This window comes from Canis lupus, chromosome 6 (assembly GCF_011100685.1).
Source record: "Canis lupus familiaris isolate Mischka breed German Shepherd chromosome 6, alternate assembly UU_Cfam_GSD_1.0, whole genome shotgun sequence".
In the NCBI taxonomy this organism is placed as follows: Eukaryota; Metazoa; Chordata; class Mammalia; order Carnivora; family Canidae; genus Canis; species Canis lupus.
In genome coordinates, this window is record NC_049227.1 from 58,276,323 (window position 1) to 58,298,502 (window position 22,180).

The 22,180-nt window shown below is 34.5% G+C and overlaps 1 protein-coding gene and 1 long non-coding RNA gene across 26 annotated transcripts in view; one reads left to right on the forward strand and one right to left on the reverse strand.

Moving 5' to 3' along the window:
* Nucleotides 1-22,180, forward strand: part of ZNF644 (zinc finger protein 644) — a 153,207-nt gene that overhangs the window by 76,433 nt on the left and 54,594 nt on the right. For 13 of the 22 annotated variants that reach the window (XR_005361266.1, XR_005361265.1, XR_005361267.1 and 10 more), the window contains 3 exons: nt 10,111-13,148; nt 13,328-13,933; nt 15,852-15,974. The exons of 4 other annotated variants lie outside the window; for them this stretch is intronic. Coding sequence is in view for 13 of the 18 variants with exons in the window: in XM_038541409.1 (XP_038397337.1) it covers nt 10,111-13,148; nt 13,328-13,933; nt 15,852-15,974 (3,767 nt within the window). In the remaining 5 variants the exon portion in view is untranslated. Of the gene's footprint in view, nt 1-10,110; nt 13,149-13,327; nt 13,934-14,050; nt 14,148-15,851; nt 15,975-22,180 lie in introns of those variants that run through there. 5 more of the 22 variants (XM_038541420.1, XM_038541417.1, XM_038541418.1 and 2 more) reach the window with 4 other exon arrangements.
* The window catches only part of LOC111096402, a 69,679-nt gene continuing 54,702 nt past the window's right edge, over nt 7,204-22,180 (reverse strand). For 3 of the 4 annotated variants that reach the window (XR_005361269.1, XR_005361268.1, XR_005361271.1), the window contains 4 exons: nt 17,139-17,200; nt 16,844-17,044; nt 10,654-10,924; nt 7,204-7,493 (listed from right to left, as the gene is read on the reverse strand). This is a non-coding gene — a long non-coding RNA (uncharacterized LOC111096402). The remainder of the gene's footprint in view (nt 7,494-10,653; nt 10,925-16,843; nt 17,045-17,138; nt 17,201-22,180) is intronic. The other variant, XR_005361270.1, reaches the window with a different exon arrangement.

Genomic DNA, 22,180 nt, shown 5'->3' on the forward strand with positions numbered 1-22,180 from the left:
AATTTGTGTATCTAAATTTCATGGGGTTGTTTTACTCCGTTTTTAAAAGTCTTTGTTCTATAAGAATACCTCATTTCATTAGCCATATCCACTTTGCTTTTCACCTCACCTACTGAGAGTTGTTTTGTTATTGTTGTGTAGTAATTTTTATTTCAAAGGTCTTTGTCATCCTCTTTCTTGCTCAGAGCATATTATACTTCTTTACATAAAACACAATAGTTTATAGATTTTGAAGATCTTAAAGTATATCTACTTTTTTTTATTTTAGTGATTAACTTATATTTTGGTAAACATCTAAATTTATATGTTTCAGTCACCTGTAAAATAATAAAAATACACTTAACACACTAATTTTAGCCATTTTCACAATATACCTCTCCCCACATTTAGCCTTTCAGAAAAACTTTTCTGATACGGTAAGTGAGTAGTAAACTTAGAGACCCTGTGCCTTACACTTGAATATTATGTAATGTGTGTCTGTATATATAGGATTCTATAGTCAAAATAACTTTAACTCTAAATTTTGATGTTATTACACCTTGACTTAACACTTCTTTTTGACAGAGAAAAGTCTGTTGATTGCGTTAGGGCACTTGGGTGGCTCATTTGATTAAGCATCTGCATTGGGCTCAGGTCCTGATCCTGGATTAGAGCCCTGTGTCAGGCTCCCTGCTTAGCAAGGAGTCTGCTTCTCCCACCTCCTCTGCCTCTCCCCCTCCTTGTGTACTCTAATGCACATGCTCTCTCTCTCCCCCAAATAAATGAATGAAAGAATGAAGTCTTTTTAAGTCTGTGGCTTTTCTGAGTGATGTTTTTGGTATAAAACCCTGTTTTTAGTTTTTTTTGTTTGTTTTGAGATTGCCATCTCTGTTCTTTCCAGCAGCCCTTGTCTATGACTGTTCTAGTTTTTGGTTTTATCCACCTTGGTATGTCTCTGTTCTAGTTCACCTATTTTCGTTTCATTGGCATTTTATGAGAGCTGAGAATTCAATTCATGTCCTGATAGACCCTAAGGAATCAGAAACTCTTAAATCCCAAGTGGCTACTTCATGTCCTTTTTCTTTGGAGCACTCGATCAAACACTGTAATTTCCTTCTTTATTGCTTATTGAATAGTGTTTTACTGAAGCCCTGCTTTATCCCTGCAAGAATGTTATTCTTACAGCCCCACCAACTCTTAAGACATGTTTCTTCTTCTAATTCTTTAGCTTCTACCCATTTACTGCCCATTTATCCTGTCAATTATACCTTAGGTATGGATTAAGGTACCAGATATCTCCTCCCAGAATAAATTTCTCTTTATAAGGGCCACTTTTACCATTAGGGGCAGTGTACAAATTCATTGCCATCATTCCATAAATGAAACAAGCTAATGGGAAGGGTCATAGGGAATTAACATTTATTTAGTAATTACTAAATGCCACGCCCTATATAGATGCAATGGGATCTTATTTAATCCTCACAATACTTTTAGTAGATTTCATACTTACTTTATTGATGAAGCAACTAAAATTTAAGAATAGTTGAAGTAACTCCAAGGTGGAAGTTGTAGAACTATTTTTCAAACTCAGGTGTGTCTGCCACCAGAGTGATTCTCTTTGCATTAATGCACTACAAAAGTTAGCTAAAACTCAATTTTGCTGAGGCTTTTCTTATCCGTGGTATGTTATAGGACCTTCTACTTCCACTGAACTACAGAATGCATAATCCATATTATTCACTGGGGACATAATTTATTGCTGTTTACTGATAGTAGTTTTTTATACATATGTGTCCTATTTATAGTCTTTTTTAGTTAGATAGCAATACAGTAAGAAAAAAAAACTGCCAGCAATACTATTTGATTAATCTTAAGAATAATTAAAATGTTCCCTGAAATCTCAATTTTAAATATGCTTTAGTCACCTTTTATAAAAATAATATACTATTCATAACATTTTGTTGTTATAGATATTGGGTAAATTGGAAATCATGGGTTCTGTAAATTTCTTATTGCTCAGTATTGCTACTCTTGACCTTGCCATCTTTTTCTCTTCATATGAGTAAACATAGAAAGAAATTCTTTTAAGTCACACTTGTTTGAATAGAACTATGTACATTTGATTATTAATAAGCACTTGCATTTTCTAAACATTAAGTGCTGTTTTAACATTTTAGAAAAATTTTGTAATTGTTTATATTCACAATAAATATCTTTGGTTTTATAAATGAAACTCCAGAATTGAATATGTAATAAGGAAAACTTGTTAAGTCAGAAAAATGTCGTGGATGGTTTGTGATTTGCCATCACAAAAATACGTTCTTTTTAATTTTTTTTAAAGACACTGGCATAGGAGAGATTCATCTTCCTGCATATTTTGTATTAAGGAAAGCAGATTTCTTGTATTTAAATTTTTACCATCCTAAATAAAGATAATTGTAATGATTACTTCGGAATTTTTTTTAGAAGATAATTGTATTTGGGGGGCTGATTTTAGAGAAAGAAAAAAGCTAAGTGGAGCAAATGGTATCACCAAGAGTTCACATTTATTTATTTATTTTGATTTTTTTTTTTAAATTCATATATTCATGAGAGACCCACAGACAGAGAGAGTGGCAGAGACACAGGCAGAGGGAGGAGCAGGCTCCATGCAGGGAGCCTGACGTGGGAGTCTATACCCGGTCTCCAGGATCATGCCCTGGGCTGAAGGTGGTACGAAACTGCTGAGCCACCCGGGCTGCCCAAGAGTTCACATTTAATGAAAATATTTTATTGAAAGTAAAACTTCTCCTTCTGTTTCATTTTTCTGGTTCTCAATGAGCATGTCAAACTTTCCCATCTATATATAAGCTTGAATTTACATAACAGAGTTTAAATGTACATAATACACAAAAGGCTAAGTACTCATTACAGGTTACTACAGAATTGCAAGGTTTTTTTTTTACAGTCTGAGCTGCTTTGAGTAAAATTAAATTCAGTGAAATTATTCTCAATGTCGTAATGTTCAAGTTGACTTCTCAGACATGAACAATTTTGTTTTTTGTAAAATAATATGTGATTACTAAATGACTTAATGGAACTTTTATAGTAAGAGTTTAATTTTATAAAATCTACAATTTTTTTTAACATACATACAGTCAAGTTTTGAATTTGAAATAAAATTATTAAGTATTAGAAGAAAACATTTGTTATGTTTCAGGCAGTCTTTTGAAGCCAAATTATCTCTTTAACTATTGTAAGGAATTTCTTCAAAGCCCAATTGTTTGCATTTGCAGAAATGTCACTAACTTTGATGTGCATACTCTAATGGACCTTGGTCCTGTGGAATCATACGTGGTTGGGGCAGAAGTTTCACTCGCAGCGCTTTGAACATTATTAGCTTTTAAATTCTTGAACAAATTCCTAGCTTTTCCTGAAAACCATTAGGCAAATAGACATCGGACATTGATGCTGATTTTGTGCTTAAAAACTTCCTTTGTCATATTTCCTTATCTCTTGCTGGTTGTCAGATGTATAGGCACAGTAGTTTCTTAATGGTGAAATCTCTTTGTTCTTCACAGTTACTTCAACTCTCACGCAGTTTATTGCATATGTGTATTTATGTTACCACTTTAGGTGTCTTATTATTTCTGTTTTTACTTCTAATATAATTACATTTGGTCTTCCTAGGACTTTTAACACTTGTACTTCTTTTGCATTTATTGGACACAATGGCTTAATGTTTATAAGATATCTCAAAACTAAGCCTAAAGAGCATACTCATCATATACTGAAGAACAGTAGGAGACTCAAAATAAAATAACAATTAATGGCGGTTCATACTCTGTTAGTGAAAAGCAGAGTTGACACAGTACCTCTGGAGTGTGAAACCGACAGTTCTAGGATTCATGTTAATTATACAATTATGGTCAAAAGTTTGGTCTGTTTGAAAAATCTGTAGAGGTTATCACTCATTTTAATGTTAAAAAACAAACCCACATGAATTGTTCTTGTTGAAGTCATGTGCGTATGTGTATCATTTATCCTACCAATGCTGTGATATCACTTACCTTTTTTTTTTGTTTAAGATTTTTTTATTTATTTGAGAGAGAGAGCATGAGAATGGGGCAGGGGGTGCACAGAGGGCCAAGCAGACTCACTGCTGAGTTGGGGAGCCTGATGCATGTGGCTTGCGGGTCTCCGCACTCGTGGGTCATCTGGTCTCCCCTCCCGCCAGGCAGAGTATTCTCCAGAGTGTCTTTCTTCATTTCTGTCCAGCACAGTTATAGGAGTCTCGTGTAACAGAGTTTCGGCCACTTTCCTTGAGGGAGTAATTCCACACACATACGCAGTTGGTTTCACAAAGTCTGCAGCATTACATGATGGATGCCATGTGGGGCAGAGAGCATTCCCTGGTTGGGCACTTGGCTCTTCAAACAACACAGCACAAGGCTCCTTAACTCCTTTACTCTCTTTTAATTCCTTCCTTTCTTTTTAATAATTAAATAAATTGAATTGCCCTAAAAAAAAAAAAAATCCCAGAACCCAGAGATGGTGACCTGAGCTGAAGTCAGTTGCTTAACCGGTTGAGCCATCTAGGTGCCCCGATGATCATTTATCTTGTTCTATTTGAAAGCATAAACAACAAAACAAGCAGTTATTCCATGCTGAATATGACTTAGCATTCTCCTTTGGTTGCAGCTATAATTTATTGCCTTGCCTCTTTCAATTACAAAGTTCTTCATTAGGAAATTAGCCTTTGATTACTGAACATCCATTTGTTTTTCTATGACTGTTGCTTCTTACTATCGCATGATTTTTGTCAGATTGCTAGCGTTAGGCTTTTGTAGCTTCCTCACCACCTTTTGTCCATGTAGTTACCTGCTTCTTGAGCTGTGTCAGATTATATTAAGTATTTAGTATACTTGGCAGTAAGAATCACTTTGTATTATTACGTGTTTACCTTACTATTTGTAACATCTTCCTTTTAAGTAGTGAGGATGATTCATGGCATCAGGAACAAAAGTATTGGACAAGTTCAGTGTAATTTGATGGTAGGTGGTAAAATTACATAAAGATCATTAATTTGTAATGGCAGTGCTGCATGCTGCTGGCAAGAAAGCATATGTGCCCAATATATTCTTTATTTCTCTGTTCATTGTTTATCTATTTTCTACTTATTTGAACTCATTGAACTTTTTTTTTTTTTTTTTGTATTACCAATAGGAAAAAAACCTCTTTGTATGTGGTTTTCATAATGCAGATAGATAGTTCTGTGGCCTGAGTGTGTTAGTCATTTAGTGCCATACTTTCATTGTTCAAGAATCAGGTTATCAACATACCTAACTGAAAACTAATTGAAAGATTATTTCAAGCAATTATGAATTTAGAGAATCTTTTTAAAGTCCAATAGTGTAATTTTCACTTCCATTTTTAGTTCATTATTTCAAATAATGTTAAATGTTAATAATAGAATAACCAAACATTTAACATACATAGTAACATGTAAGAGAGGATGTTAGAAATCATCTTTCCAGTCTCCTGCCATATTACCTTCTGCAGTGTTCCTGACAATATTCCAACCTCCTGAGCCATTCAGTTTACTGTTGTATAAGACAATCCTTTGCAATATTCGGTGATTATTGTTTTTAATCTTGAGATGAAATCCATTTTTATGATTTAAACACATTGATCCTGTCTTTTTTTGTATGCCACGCCTTCAAACATTTGAAGATTATTCATTGTATTGGCTAATTATTAGGCTAAGCATACCAAGTTTTCTCTTCATTTTATCATGTGGCATGCTGGATAGTTAACCTTATGAATTTATGTATTTTTTAGTACTTCCACTTGATGACATCCAGAGTAGAATACTACCTGGATGGCATAGTTATATGCTCTTCACATGCATTACATACTAACTGAGGTTGGGGTATATATATTTGTACATTATGTATAGTATGTATAGTCTTAAATATCATAGTAAATGTAGATGTGGCATTTCAGTTAATTAAGATTTGTTTTGCAATTAGAATGACAGTTGTGAGTGTTTTTCTTTTCTTGACCCAATCTCATATATGACTAACTGAAGTTGTCATGTGTTCTGAAGGATAATTTAAATGAACATGGGGTTTGTGAAAATCTGGCAGATCTTCACTGTAACTCAGCTAGTGGGCAACTTTATAATTTATTTATAGCCGTGTAATATAGCTAATAATGAACTAATGTAAAATGAGGGCAAATTGTATTACATTTTTGTATGAAATTATACTACATGACAAAGGTTGGTATTATGTAATAAGTGCCCACAAAATATTAACCTACTTGCAATAAATACAATTAATAATGTACATAAAAGAATGAAATTAAGCTAATTTTCTATAAAAAAATTATTCATGAACAGAAAGTGGACAGCATAGATTTGATGACAGGAAGGTTGTATCTAATCTGAATTACTGAGTGACCTAGGAAGCTTGCTCAGAGGGATTACAGAATAATTATGTTAATATGCAATTATCACCTCATTTCTTCTGTAGTAACCTCAAGATGTAGTGTAGTGAGGGTGTTATAGCAAGTGCTGATAGTTTGCAAAAATACTGATGTTTGAAATTTCTAAGACAATAAGTCTAGCTTGAGGCATAAAAGTGATGATCTGTCATCTTGAAGACAGATCTGACCTTTGTACTATTTTTTTTTAATGCTCACAGTATATAACTACAGGCAGTTATAGCTGTAGAACTCATTATGATTTTCAAGAAACTGAAGTATGTTTTATGTAGATTTAAAGTTCCATTTGCAGCTTTTTATAAAGTGTGTGAATATTTTTAAAGAATATTTTAAAGTGCATTTAAAACAAAAATTCTGTGGTTATATGATTACATGGAGGAGGACATAGTAATAGTATCTAAGCATTTTATTAAAATATCCTAATAGGTATAGCAAATTCACTGAAATTTAAGAAGTCAAAGCATATGATAGAAGTTTGATTATTTTGGGATCCCTGGGTGGCGCAGCGGTTTGGCGCCTACCTTTGGCCCAGGGCGCGATCCTGGAGACCCGGGATCGAATCCCACGTCAGGCTCCCGGTGCATGGAGCCTGCTTCTCCCTCTGCCTGTGTCTCTGCCTCTCTCTCTCTCTCTCTCTCTCTGTGTGACTGTCATAAATAAATAAAAAAAAAATATTAAAAAAAAAAAAAGAAGTTTGATTATTTTAATTTTTTAATTTCCCTTTTTGAATTCCCTTAATAAATAATGTCTACCTTCAAATATGTCCCCTACTTATTTAAATTAACATAAACTAGCATTGATGGCTCTGTTACATATATTTGACAAAGATAGTTGGAAAAATTATTTGAAACAGTGTGAAATTAGCTAATAGATCAAATGCTTTCTTGCCTAGATGCTGCATAACCATCCATGAATGTAGGGAAATAATTCTTGATGTCAAAAATTCTAGATCCATTATTCACCGCAACAGATTTTGATGGTTCGGTGTTTGCATTATATCTTAATGCAGCAGCCATGAGTTTTGAATACTGTTAAGAAAAAATACATTTTGAACAGTTATTAGTTAAGATATACTCTGAAAATTAAACTGGAAAATTTTTTATATTGTTGCTAAAATACTAGCTTACTGAGTCACTTCTCATATCATACTTTTAAACTGATGAGGTAGATTTTTAATATTAATGTACTACTAATAATATTCTGAAAAAGAATAACTTCTGTTTTTGAGTAGAGATAATCATAAATTTGGGGGGCAAGAAAGGTATATTTCATTAGGTGTGAAGGAAAACTTTATTAAAGACTTCATTTTATATTTTAACAATATTTAATTTGATCTTTTGTTTTTCCTTCTGCTAGATGTGTTTTATAGATAAGATACGTCATGTACGTATATTTTTCATATGTTTTTGAGCAGAACATTTTGGTATCTTTAGAATGTGAACTTTTGGAAGGCTCACAGAAAGCAATTTTGGTAATGAGAATGCAATCCAAGCAGACATGATATTCTCATAGTTTGTCACCCTGCTGTTCAGGGGGTACCAATGAAGTTGCTTTAAATGGGAAGCGTCTGTTCCATCTCTGAACCTCTCACACCAGAACAGATGGGTGGAACATGGAACATAGAAGGTTTTACCTCTGAGGTGGTAACAGTGAAGCCACTCATTAACACTGAATTTACCACTTCGTTAGCAACATTGCTTCCTGTTGAGAAAAGCTAATACAGGCTTTCAAATTGAGCATATATTTGTCTGCCTCTGTGATTATAATAAGTAGGAACACGAAGTAAGTGTCTTTCAGGCTAGCTTTTTAAAAATTCTGTTGTCCGTTTCAGATTTATGAGATTCTTCCTATTTGGACACTTTACTTTTTTTGTATATGAGAAATGTCAGGAATGGATAATGGTATAGCATCAAGGTTTGCTTTTCTTTTCATTGACATTTGCACACTCTTCCCTAACACATGTTTATGTGCTGCCCATTTTTAACTTCTGTGTATGTGATGTAGAGACTCCCGCTGGGTGCTGCATTAGCACCATTTTGGGGTGATATCATTGAATATGATCTTATTGGATGTCTATTTTTATTACTGTGGAGGTTTGCCAATCTCAAAACAGAATTCTGAGGCCTATGAGGGGCAGAATAATTGTTAGTATAAATAATAATGCCAAAGACAGATATTTGTAGTATATATTTATAATATTTGTTGTATTAAAGGGCACATCTTATGGGAAGAGTAAGCTCATACATACAAGCACTTGTTCTAAGCTGTGAAATAACAAAGTAATTAGAAACAATTCCTTTATTCTTTAACTAGAATAAAGAGCTAACTTTTATTCTTTAACTACCATAAAATATTAGAAATAATTACCTATACTGAAAATATTTTCATTTCTAAATACCAGATTATGTTCCTGCTATCTTAAAATACTACTTGTTATACAGATTAAAAATCCTATGAAGGAACAATGGAAGACTTAATTCTCTTTTTTTAAAGATTTTTTATTTATTTATTCATAGAGAAAGAGAGAGAGGGAGAGAGGCAGAGATACAGGCAGAGGGAGAAGCAGGCTCCATGCAGGGAGCCTAACGTGGGACTCGATCCCAGGTCCCCAGGATCACACCCAAGGCTGCAGGCGGCGCTAAACCACTGCTCCACTGGGGCAGCCCAGAAGACTTCATTCTTTATCAGAGAGCAGGAACCTAGTCTGTCTTGCTTACTGCTGGTATTCCTAATAATAAAACAGTGCCTGGCACATGGTAAGGGCTCAGTAAATATTTGGAGAATAAATAACTGTACTTGCTACCATGTACAAAAAAGAAGAGAAATAAGGAATTTTATGCCAGCACTTTGGATAGTCTATACCTAGGGTTGCCAAATAACAGATTCTTTAAATTGTACTTGAGGGGGCAGCCCCAGTGGCCCAGCAGTTTAGTGCCACCTTTAGCCCAGGGTGTGATCCTGGAGACCTGGGATCAAGTCCCACATTGGGCTCCCTGCATGGGGAGCCTGCTTCTCCCTCTGCCTCTCTCTCTCTCTCTGTCTCTCATAAATAAATAAATAAAATCATTTTTAAAAATAAAATAAATAAACTGTACTTGAGGATTATTGGATATTTTGAAGGTCTTGCTGTAATTGCTGAGTCAAAAAGTCAGAACCATGATGGAATTTACACTATTTGAAGGGAGTCTACATTTCATAGTACGAAAACTTTTTCCTCTTACACATTTTGCTTTGATTTTGCAGTTGTGTTTTTACTTGTTCAACATGTTAGTCCTTTATTCACCAAATACTGCTGAAGCACCTATGCCAAACACTGTGCTAGGTTCTAAAGACAAGAGCTTACATTCTTCCATAGAGACCGGCAATTCAGTATAATGTGGCCATTTCTAATGTTGCTGTTCCCTAGATGATTTGTATATATGCAATACGGAGTTGTTGCCTAGCACAAAGAAGAAAATTAACCTTTGAGATACTTTTAATGTCTTTTACATTTTTTAAAGTGTTTCCTCATTCTTGGAAAATTATTAGATCTTGATATAAAGAGTCGAATCACACTAATAAAAGTGTGTACTTTGAACTCTCCATACATTCTAATAGAATTTTTTCTTTCATGCCAATCTAAATTTTTTTTCTTCCATTTTCTAGACTAAATGTGTTAAATGGGCTTGCCAACAATATGGATGATTTGAAGATAAACACCGATATTACTGGTGCTAAAGAAGAACTCCTAGATAACAACAGTTTTATCTCAGACAAAGAGAGTGGAGTTCATAAACCAAAAGATTGTCAAACATCATTTCAGAAAAATAATACTCTCACTCTGCCTGAAGAACTGTCAAAGGACAAATCTGAAAAAGCCTTAAGTGGAGGCCAGTCTACTTTATTTATACATGCTGGTGCTCCTACTGTTTCTAGTGAAAACTTTATCTTGCCTAAAGGAGCTGCTGTTAATGGACCAGTTTCACACTCCTCCTTAGCTAAGACTTCCAGTATGAATAAAGGCAGTGTTTCATTAACCACTGGACAACCTGTGGATCAGCCAACAACAGAGTCTTGTTCAGCGTTGAAGGTGGCACCTGATCTTCAACTATCTACACCACAGAAAGCAAGTCAACATCAAGTTTTATTTTTGTTATCAGATGTAGCGCATGCTAAAAATCCAACCCATTCCATTAAAAAACTACCTACCTCTGCTTCCGTTGGTTGTGACATTCAGAATTCAGTAGGGAGTAGTATAAAGTCAGATAGCACTTTAATAAATCAAGTAGAGGTGGGTGAGGATAGTGATGATTTATTGGTAAAAGATGATTGTGTTGATACATTGACAGGAATTTCCTCAGGTACAGATGAATTTAGGTCAGAAAATGATACGAACTGGGATCCCCAAAAAGAGTTCATTCAGTTTCTTATGACTAATGAAGACACAGTGGATAAAGCTCCAGTTCACTCTAAAGTAGGTCTAGAAAAAAAGAGAAAGCGAAAAATGGATGTAAGCAAGATAACTCGTTATACTGAGGATTGCTTTAGTGATTCTAATTGTATACCCAATAAGTCAAAAATGCTAGAAGTAGACTTTCTGGAGCAGAATGAAGAACTACAAGCAATAGACTCACAGAAATATGCATTATCAAAAGTGAAGCCTGAATCAACTGATGAAGACTTGGAATCTGTGGATGCTTTTCAGCATCTAATTTATAACCCAGATAAGTGTGGAGAAGGCAGTTCACCCGTTCATACTAGCACTTTTCTTTCAAATACCTTAAAAAAGAAATGTGAAGAAAGTGATTCCGAGTCACCTGCTACTTTCAGCACCGAAGAGCCATCATTCTACCCCTGTACAAAGTGCAATGTGAATTTTAGGGAGAAAAAACACCTCCACAGGCATATGATGTATCATTTAGATGGGAATAGCCACTTTCGTCATCTTAATGTCCCAAGGCCATATGCTTGTAGAGAATGTGGACGGACATTTCGAGATCGTAACTCACTTCTAAAGCATATGATTATTCACCAAGAAAGAAGACAGAAGTTGATGGAGGAAATTCGTGAGTTGAAAGAACTTCAGGATGAAGGAAGAAGTGCACGATTACAGTGCCCTCAGTGTGTGTTTGGTACCAATTGCCCTAAAACATTTGTGCAACATGCTAAAACCCATGAAAAAGATAAAAGGTACTACTGCTGTGAAGAGTGTAACTTCATGGCTGTGACAGAAAATGAATTAGAATGCCATCGAGGCATTGCCCACGGAGCAGTGGTAAAATGCCCTATCGTCAATTCTGATGTAGCCCAGAGAAAAACGCAAAAAAAGACTTTCATGAAAGACTCTGTTGTAGGATCATCCAAAAAATCAGCCACCTATATATGTAAGATGTGTCCTTTTACTACTTCAGCCAGAAGTATTTTAAAAAAACACATGGAATACTTGCATTCATCATCATGTGTTGATTCATTTGGTAGTCCTCTTGGACTTGATAAACGAAAAAGTGACATTCTCGAAGAACCTATAGATATTGATGGCACTAAACCATTAATTAAACAACAGTCAGCCACATTTCCAAAGAATTCCGCTTTAAAACAAGATGTAAAGCGAACATTTGGATCATCTTCACAATCAAGTAATTTTTCCAAATTCCACAAGCGGCCACACAGAATACAAAAAGCTCGGAAAAGCATTGCCCAGTCAGGTGTAAATGTGTGCAATCAAAACAATTCTCACAAGACTGTTACGATTAAAAGCAGCTCTGACCAAAAACCTAAGTATTTCCATCAAGCAGCAAAAGAAAAATCTAATGCCAAGGCAAATAGCAACTATTTATATAGACACAAATATGAAAACTATAGGATGATCAAAAAATCAGGTGAATCGTATCCTCTACATTTCAAAAAAGAAGAAGCCAGCTCATTGAATTCTTTACATTTGTTCTCGTCATCAAGTAATTCTCACAACAATAGTTTCATTTCAGACTCTCAAAACTCTGATACCAAAAGGCCAGAAAGCTTCAAAGAACATAGACGTGTAGCTGTAAAGAGAGTAGTTAAGGAATCTAAGAAGGAAAGCTCTGTTGGAGGAGAAGACTTGGATAGCTATCCAGATTTCCTGCATAAAATGACAGTTGTTGTTTTGCAGAAACTTAATTCTGCTGAAAAGAAAGACAGCTATGAAACAGAAGATGAAAGTTCTTGGGATAATGTTGAGTTAGGTGACTACACTACACAGGCTATGGAAGATGAAACCTATAATGATATTAATCAAGAACATGTAAACTTATTCCCACTGTTTAAAAGCAAGGTGGAAAGTCAAGAGCCTGGAGAAAATGCTACTCTTAGTTATGATCAAAACGATGGCTTTTATTTTGAATATTATGAAGATGCTGGAACTAATAACTTTTTGCATGACATACATGATTCTCAGCATTTAGAAAATGCAGAAACTTCATTGTCAAAGCATAGTTCTGTTTTTCACTGGACTGATTTGTCTCTTGAGAAGAAATCATGTCCTTACTGCCCAGCAACATTTGAAACAGGTGTTGGGTTGTCAAATCATGTCCGAGGACATCTTCACAGAGCTGGATTAAGCTATGAAGCCCGCCATGTTGTATCACCAGAACAAATAGCCACAAGTGACAAAATGCAACATTTCAAAAGAACTGGTACAGGGACACCTGTTAAGCGAGTTAGAAAAGGTAAGTTTTCATGTAGATAATTTGGGTTAATATGTCTGTATTCAAATTCAAAGGATTTGAAGGTTTTGCTCAGATTTGGTCTTTATTAGAATCACATAACTTTATATTTCAGAGTTATTGGCTTTAAGATGATCACTTTATGAAAAATTCTGATGTTACTCTTAAAAAATTTTTTTTAGCTATAGAGAAGTCTGAAACCACTTCTGAACACACTTGTCAGCTCTGTGGTGGTTGGTTTGATACTAAAATTGGATTATCGAATCATGTTAGAGGCCATCTGAAAAGACTTGGAAAGACCAAATGGGATGCTCACAAATCTCCAATCTGTGTTTTGAATGAGATGATGCAAAATGAAGAAAAATATGAAAAAATCTTGAAAGCATTGAACAGTCGTCGTATTATTCCCAGACCATTTGTAGCTCAAAAACTTGCATCAAGTGATGACTTTCTATCTCAAAATGTTATACCTCTTGAAGCATACCGTAATGGCCTAAAGACTGAAGCTTTATCAGTGTCTGCATCAGAAGAAGAAGGGCTGAGTTTCTTAAATGAATATGATGAAACAAAACCAGAACTACCCAGTGGAAAAAAGAATCAGTCTCTTACACTGATAGAACTACTTAAAAATAAAAGGATGGGAGAAGAAAGGAATTCTACTATTTCTCCTCAAAAAATTCATAATCAAACTGCAAGAAAGAGATTTGTTCAGAAGTGTGTTCTTCCATTAAGTGAAGACAGTCCCTTGATGTATCAACCACAAAGAATGGATTTGACTATGCACTCAGGTAAGAGGATGTCTATGACTGTCGTCTAGAATTTAAATACAGTTATGCTTATTGTTACAGAATATTTGTAGAAAATACTTTCTTAGAATCTTTTTACTTAAGCTGCTTTTTTTGCAGAGCAGAGATTGGTTATACTGTCATTTCTATATAAATCATCAGTTGATGCTCATCAGCACTGAATTCTCTGTGCCTCATTTCTTGGTCAGAATGTAAGGTGAGAACAAAAAAAGTAGATCTGTAAAATAAAATTTGCTGTGGCTGGGGGATGGTCCTATGGATGGGAGGTTGACGTTGTTCAAAAGCATAGCATTACTGAAATGGCGAACCTGTCCTATATTTGCCAGTGCTCCAAGGTGATAATGTTTTCAAGATATAGCTGTTGGTTTTCCTTCTGCTTAAGTCAAATGAATAAACAAACAAATAGACTCTTTAAACTGAATGGATTGGTGTCTGTTGTGTGTTGTGATTAACCCAAAAAAACTTCTCCTTCTCCAATTCCTCACTGTATTGTGGGATAGTTTGGTTTTGGAGAACTGTTGTGAGTATAAAACATTTGTTTGGGGTTTTAGATTTTACAGTGGTGGTCTAAAGGAACAGAACGGATGGTTTAGGTTAGTGCTTGTGCACCAATAGTTTTTCCTTTTCAAAAGAATTGTTTGTGTATGTTGGCAAATGAGGTAGCAAATAAAATAGCCAAACTGTATTTGTTATTGCTAAGTCTGATTTATACTTTTAGACTCGAAGAATTTTAAGTGGCTTTGTAGGTTTCTTTTGGAGGTTAAGAATGTTGAGGATGAACTTAGATGGTCTCATAATTTTAGCCCCAAGTCCAATGTGTCTAAGGTAAAACTAACTGGTCAGGGGAATTCATAATGAATAAAATTACTTCAGTGTTGACTTGTTTATTTTGGCAGACATTGGGATAGCCCAGATATTTATATGCAGTTTTGATTTAAGGAAAGATTACACTGTGTTGTGAGTGATCTGAAAAACTTTCTTGTATGGGTTTCTGGTAAATAGGTTCTTTTGTATGAAGAGAGTCTTTGAAAGTCAAATCTTCAACATTTTTTTCAAAAGAATAAAATGTAAGAAAGGTGTGTTAGCTATGTTGACTAAAGTTTAGTACACTTGAGAGATGGAAAGTGTATTTGTGGCTGAATGTCATTGTTGGAGAAACCAACTGAAAGGAGTTTGAGGAGTGAAGATTGTCTTAGAAGTTAGGAGTTTCTTACTGTTTCAACATGTTTTCTTTCCTGTGATGACTAAGATGTTAGCTTGTTGATCATTTATTTAGCACAAAGATTTTAGTAAAAAACTTCAAATCATTAACTTTCATTATTGATTGCGCATTCAGAGTAATGAACATAAAATGCCCTGAATAAAATGTTGTGTCTAACAGCTGCTCAATGGTGTGTTTTACCACCTTTTCTCCCAGCCTTCATCAGAAAACCTAATTTAGTATTGAGCCTTTTACGGTTTTGTGGGTAAAACACTTTAATTACCACTTTGTCAACTAGACTTTTTAATTCTTTTTATTGGTAATGTTGTAAGCTTTGAAACTTCTCAACTGAACTGTGCTCTTCAAATCACAGGATTGTATTTTAGGTTTAGGAAATGATCTGCGTAACACAGAAATCTGCAAGAAAGTGATAATAGGTGTTAAATCCAGAGGAGCTCAGAGGTTCAAGGCACTCCTCTTCCACATTTCCAAAGAGCATGGGTTGGCTCTAAATACTAACAGCAAACTAATATTAGTTAACTTAATTCCCCCTCCTTATTTTAAGTTAAGCTAATTCAATGAACGTTTTTTTTTTTTTTTTAAACCATCCTTATTGTGGTACTTTTCTTCACGCTTTTAGCTAAGAAAATTTCACTTTTTGAAGTGAGAACTGGATTATAGTTTTCTTTTGAATGATAGGTATGCCTGTGAAGCTTAGAACATGTGTGCATTGCAATACGACGTTTACAAGTGCTGTTAGCCTGTCCAACCACTTACGCGCTTATGCACGAAAGAAGAGTGCTGGACTTTTGACTGGTACAGGTATGTTTGAACAGATAACACAGCAAGTCTGCTTGATACAGTACACTTTTTTTCTCACCAGACTGGTGCTAATTCAGATGATATTTATAGCTTCCTTTGGTAAGCACAGTTGAGTCTGAATATACATTAAATTTCAGCAACTTGTAAACTGTTAGATACAATTTTAAGCAAGTTATTCTTTTTCATTTGGCTCTTACTGACTTGATTTGGGGGAAAAAAAAGCCAATAGAGGTGTAGAACTTTTGAATCTACATAATTCCCATTGATTTTTAAATTATACTATTTTTGATTTTTAAATTTATTTTTGTTGGTAGATTCCAGTAAGGCACCTCTCTTTGGTTAAAAAAAAAAAAAAAAAAGATTGTAGTTCTAGCTTGAGGAAATGCTTTATTAGGAAAGGAAATTATTGTGAAATTTCAAATATGTAGCTTGATTAGAAAACTAAGCAAAACTAAGGAATTTTCATTGGTTTATAGATCAAATCTTTAAAGGGATAAGCCTTAATAATGGCCCATGTTGATAACTGAATAGATTTTTCTTTTAATGCTCCTAAACTATGTTTAGGATTAATAAATATAGCCAAGCACATAAATGTTAGCATGCACATTTCTGTGTTATTTTTGGTTGGTTAGCCCAACCTTGCAGATACCTCTTCATATTGCTAGCCTGTGAAAAATTTAATTAGTTTACTCACATGTAATACTGCTCCTTACCCTACAAATGCCTTGCTCTTTTCATTTGTAGCCTTTCAAGCTGCCCTGCTTAAGAAATCCCATTTCTCTCACTTCTTGAAATATACTCTTTTCTAAATATATCTACATAAATTCTTTTGCCTAAATTTCTCCTTCCAGTCTTTTTATTTCCCTTACTCTTTTAGATCACTGTCTTCTGCTTTCTTCTGGTTGTTGTTTTCCCAACTTTTTTGTTCTTCCTCATGTCTTCCTATGGCTTACATCCAATATGTTCTTGCTACCAAAGAAACACTTGTATTCATACTAATGTCTTTCTTTCTTCTGCTTCTTTGCTTTATCCTTTGACTTGGTATACAAATGACCAGGGATGACTGTTGACTATATTAAAGGGAGAAAAATAGAGCAAGTTTTATTTTACTGAATTAGTAACCTCTTACCTGTGGGGTTTTAGTTTTTATGATATTACTCCTACCTTCATCAGACTTGGAAGGTGATTGCAGACATTAGAAGCAGGGAGGCACCAAGAAGAAAAAACTATAGGAACAGAAATTTATCATTGTTATCATAATCACTAACTTATATTGAATAATGACTATGTGTCCAGCACTGTGCTGTGCAGTTTGCATGCATAACATCTAACCTTCACAACCACCGAATGAGTTGTAGGTACAATAATTCTCTCAATTTTACAGGACACTGGGGCCTAGAGAATTTAAGCAAGTTACCCAAATTTATGTAGTTATTAAAGTTGAGAAATCACTATCTTATGCTAGATATTTGTAATCACTATTGTCTGCCACGTACAGAAAAAACAGTTGGAAATCCTAAAATGAAGTTAAAGGTGGGGAGCATTCTGGTAAAGACTGAATAAATAAATATTGAGTCTTACAAAGAACAGGGACCCAAGAAGCAGACCTGGATTAGATTTTGCAGGATTTAAAAAAAATGTTTCAATCTGACAATTCAGACAAATAATTACAAATACTCAAAAAGGCACATCTCCCAGTACAGATTTTGTAGGTCATTAATAAATGGTTTTACTTCATCTGAAAATCTTTCAAAATGTAGGATTAATTATAAATAACTGGTCGTAACCCTCCACTGACCAAGGGTTCATCCTAATGAACACTTTATTATCTTAAAAATTTCACTATTAAGGAGAAAAAGTAATACAGGATCAGTGGGGATACATTTCTTTGGGCATCAAGAATAAAAGTGGCTATTACTTTTTAAATACCTTAAATACCAACCAAAATGCCAGAAGTGTTAGAAAACATAAAGTGTGTGTTTGGCAAAGAGAAGGGAAATGAAAAGCTGAAGAAAGTCTAGGATGGTATTTTCCACAGCCCATACTCACTTTTTTCCCCCTATACCCACTTTTAAAAAAAATTGAAAACTCATGTACCTTTTCTTAGAAATTCTGAAACTTTTCCCTGATTTTTGAAAGCTTCTTGACCAGTAGAGCTACATGGAAGATGTCTTTGGTGCTTACTTATGCTAACTAAGAAGTTTTTAAAATCAGCTTTATTAATATTTTTTGTTTTCCAAATGGGACATTCTATATTATCTTTATAAGCTCCACATGCCTATTTTCTTCCCCCATTTGAGTTTCAGTGGTGTAAGTCAATGGTCCCAACCTATAGTTTCTGGAAGGGGATTCATCAGTTCATATGAATAACAAGCATTATATTTCAAGAATATGTAGATGTTGTTTTGATTAAAAAAATAATAGAAAAATCCTTTTTAAAAAACTTTACCTTAATCCAAATAGATCACAAAACTGGAACAATGTAAAGGGAAAGTAGGTAGGACTAAAGCCTTCGTAAGAATGTCTGATACCTGTTTCCTAATTCAGGTAGTCTTCATTCATGTAGATTTTATTTATTTTGAAGAAAAAGCTTAGATATCCCTAGAGTAAATGCTAAACGTGGGCTTGGTTACCTGTGATAGAATAAACCCCCATGCCTTTTTAGAAGTTACTAGTTCCTGGCCTCTTTTGTGAGAACTAGCAGTCTTCTGAGGGAGAGAAATATTCTAGCTGCCCTGAATCAACCAAAAAGGATGCTCCTCTGCCTCCACAAATAGCTATTTACTGGTGACTCATATAATTCTAATGTGATAGTTCTCAATCTTTTTTGGGTCATTGACCCAGGTGCCTCCCAAAATATTTTTACATGCAAATACATGTGGGAGAAGGCTTCATTTCATTCCAGAACAAAGCAGGATTATTGTTATTCTACACTAATAGACGCACCACCATCATAATTAATAAATAGCTTCCAATGAGAAAAAGAGAAGTTAAAAATTGTTACTAGAGTCTTTCAGTCAATACCGCCAATGCAATATCTACATTCTTTTTTTAGTAAAGTCAGTGTTTTATTTTTTTACCATCCACTTTTAAATGGAATAGTAGATTGTGTGTTACTTTTAATAGGGTCCTTTGCCTGTTTTCAGCTTTAATGATATAATTGGCCAGAGAGGCTTGCAACAACAAGTGCTAATGAATGTGTAACACAGTGCCAGGTGCTGAGTGGGTATATAAGCCACCAGGAAAGTAATTCTTACATTGTGGAAAGTGCTATAGGAACACTTTTCTCCTGTGGTGGAAAGAAAAAAATAGTATTGTGAAAGCTTCTCAAGATGCATTAAATTATCTGTCTTTTCATGAGTGTCTCTGCAGTGTCTTTTAAAACATTATTATAATATTGCATTTTGAGGAAATTGCCTGCTCTTATAGCGATTCATTCAACTTGAAAGAGTACAAACAAAATATTTTTATCTTCTTATTGTGATTAAAGGAGTTAACTAGCATCTAGTTAAAGCAAATACCTGGATGATTACTCTAGACTAGGCTATATGGAGGATACATGAAAAGTATGAAACATTTCCCTGTCATCAAAGAACTTGGGAAAGCATTTTTGGCAACACATACAAAACTGTCCAAATTAGAGAACTATGCAAGATAGTACACAAGTAAATGGAAGTAAAGCATAAGTGCTGTAGGAGATAAAGGTATTTATTTTAGTCTAGGCCTTTTGAGGGGAGCTGGGAAATAAGTTGTGTTCTTTTTTCCTGCTGCTCTTACAGCTTGTCTCATTATTAAATAGAGCCTTAAAGAGAATGAAAAAGGAAAAGAGTAGTTCATGCTCCTGTGTCTCTTGTCATTATGTTTAAAATGAGAAAGAAAAAAACTGGTAGTCAAAATTTTCATTCATTAAACAAAATTTTTAGTTATTATATCCATATACCAGGACAATGCTAACTAGCTGAGGCTGTAAAGAGCCTGCACATCAGCTGCACACACACATTCACGATCTTGTGGGATGAGTACAAGTGTACCACTATGGAAAACTTCATAAGGTTCCAGCTAGACCCTGAACTTGCAGAATGAGTAGTTTTAGGAAGAAGAGACAATGTAGAACATTCTAGGCAGAAAGAAAGACATAGTTTAGGCACAAAGGGATGAAACTTCTAGTTCAAGAGGTACTGGGAGATTGAATGGCAGGTCTTTGGGAAAATAGTAATGCCTGAAAGGTGGGGTTGATGCTTTGAATGCTTGCAAAAAAATTTAGGAAATCATTGAAGAAATTTTTTTAGATAAGGGAATAATGTGGCCAAACCTGTATTTTAAAAAGATGGGCTTACCCATCTTTTTATTTTCAAATAAAATGAAAGATGGGTTTCTGTGCTTTTTTTGCCATTACTTATCTCTGTAGTACTGTTCTTCATTAAAAGTATATATCTGTATATATTCATCTTCACAGATGTATCATTATTCTGCATTAGCACAGCAATAAATTGTTCAAGCTGAATAAATTTTCCAGGTAATTGAAGACTAGTGTCACACGTGATTTTATCCTAACCATTTTGATAGTAATGTTTCTAAGATATTGTTCTAATTTCTACCTTGTGAAACTAGACTGAATATAATTTAATCATTTGATAAGTAAGAGTCACCCTTATGGATACTAAGTGTTTTATTATGCCAGCAAAAATGGACTATTTGCCCATAATACTAAAAATTGATTGGCTGATTTATTCACTAATTCAACCAGCAATTTTTTTCAGCTCCTGCTTTGGTTTATGCATTGTGCTAAATACTGCAGAGATAAATTGGATCTTACGGTAGAAGTACATAATACATAACTGTAATACAAGACAAATTGTTAAGTGCTGTTGGAGAGGTACACCTCTCCTCATGAAATTCTGTGAAAGTCTAGAGGAGGGGAAATGTACTTGGAGCTGGACCAGGACCCAGCAAGGCTTTTAGAAGTAATATTTGATTTGGACCCTGAGAATAGCTAATTGAAATGGAAGTAGGAATCAGGGATAGGAAGAAGCATACCTATAGGAAGGAGCAACTTGGGACAGTGGGCAGTTTATGAAAACATGAGTTAAGTAGGAGATGGAGGAGTAGAGAGGATATGGAATGCTAATGCGTGGTGATGGGATTAACTTTGTAGTGAGGAACAAGTGAAGATTTTCTTTTAAAGAATTTGAGAAAAGTTAAAGAATTTACTGTAGAGGTGGAGAAATTGTAGGTAAGGTCATTTTAGGAGTCCTGAACCAGGGCAATGTCAATGTAAAGAAAAGATAATAAGTGTACAGATAATACTATGGGAGTAAAATAAGCAGAATTTGGCAGATTAAAGGTAGAAGAGTAAGAGGACAGAGACAGAGATAGCTCAGGTTTTAAATCTTGTTATTAGGAGGATGGTTGTACAGTCAGTATAGTTTATGAATCTTCTACCATGGTGTTTCCTAAGAAAACGGTAGGCTTTATTACTTATCCAGCAGCACATCATCATCTAGCTATTCACTGTAACAAAGCAAAAAACCACACTTATTCAATCAGTAAGTCTGTATTTAGAAGAATGGAACACTGAAGAGTTTTGTACCATTGTAGCACAAAATATTTATATTTTATGATGCCTGCTTTTGATGTCACTAGTTTTAAAATTTAGGAATTCTATTTGGTTGGTAATCTTTTCTGATCAACCACCTGTTTTTCATAAAAATCTTAACTAGTCCCCTACCATTGCTGTTGGTTCTGTTACTAATTGTCTGAGTTTTTCTTTTTATATCTTTTTTTTTTAACCCAGATATTTATATGCTTGGAGTTTCTAACATGTCTAATATCTTTATATCCTTTGTTCTGATGTTTTCTTTTTGCTCTGGTTCCTATTCTAACATGAATTTTTTAATGCTGTTTATGATCTGGATTAAGATATAGTTAGGCCTTACAGTAACAAGGCATGTTCTGGCTGGGGCTAACTTGTAGGTAATCTGCACTAAATGACTTTATGGAAATAATAAAACAATACACAGACTTTGTTTTTTGGAAGTTAGGGTGAGAGGATTGGTTTTTGGAGACTGCTGGTTCCTCATGTATGTAAGAAGTAGAAAAATAGTAGTCACTGTTTTTTGTTGTGTCTGGAATTTGAGGAATAAGGTTAATTTTTGTTGTGTAGCGGTTAGAACATATTTAATTGTGGCCTTAGCTGGAAGTTAGTT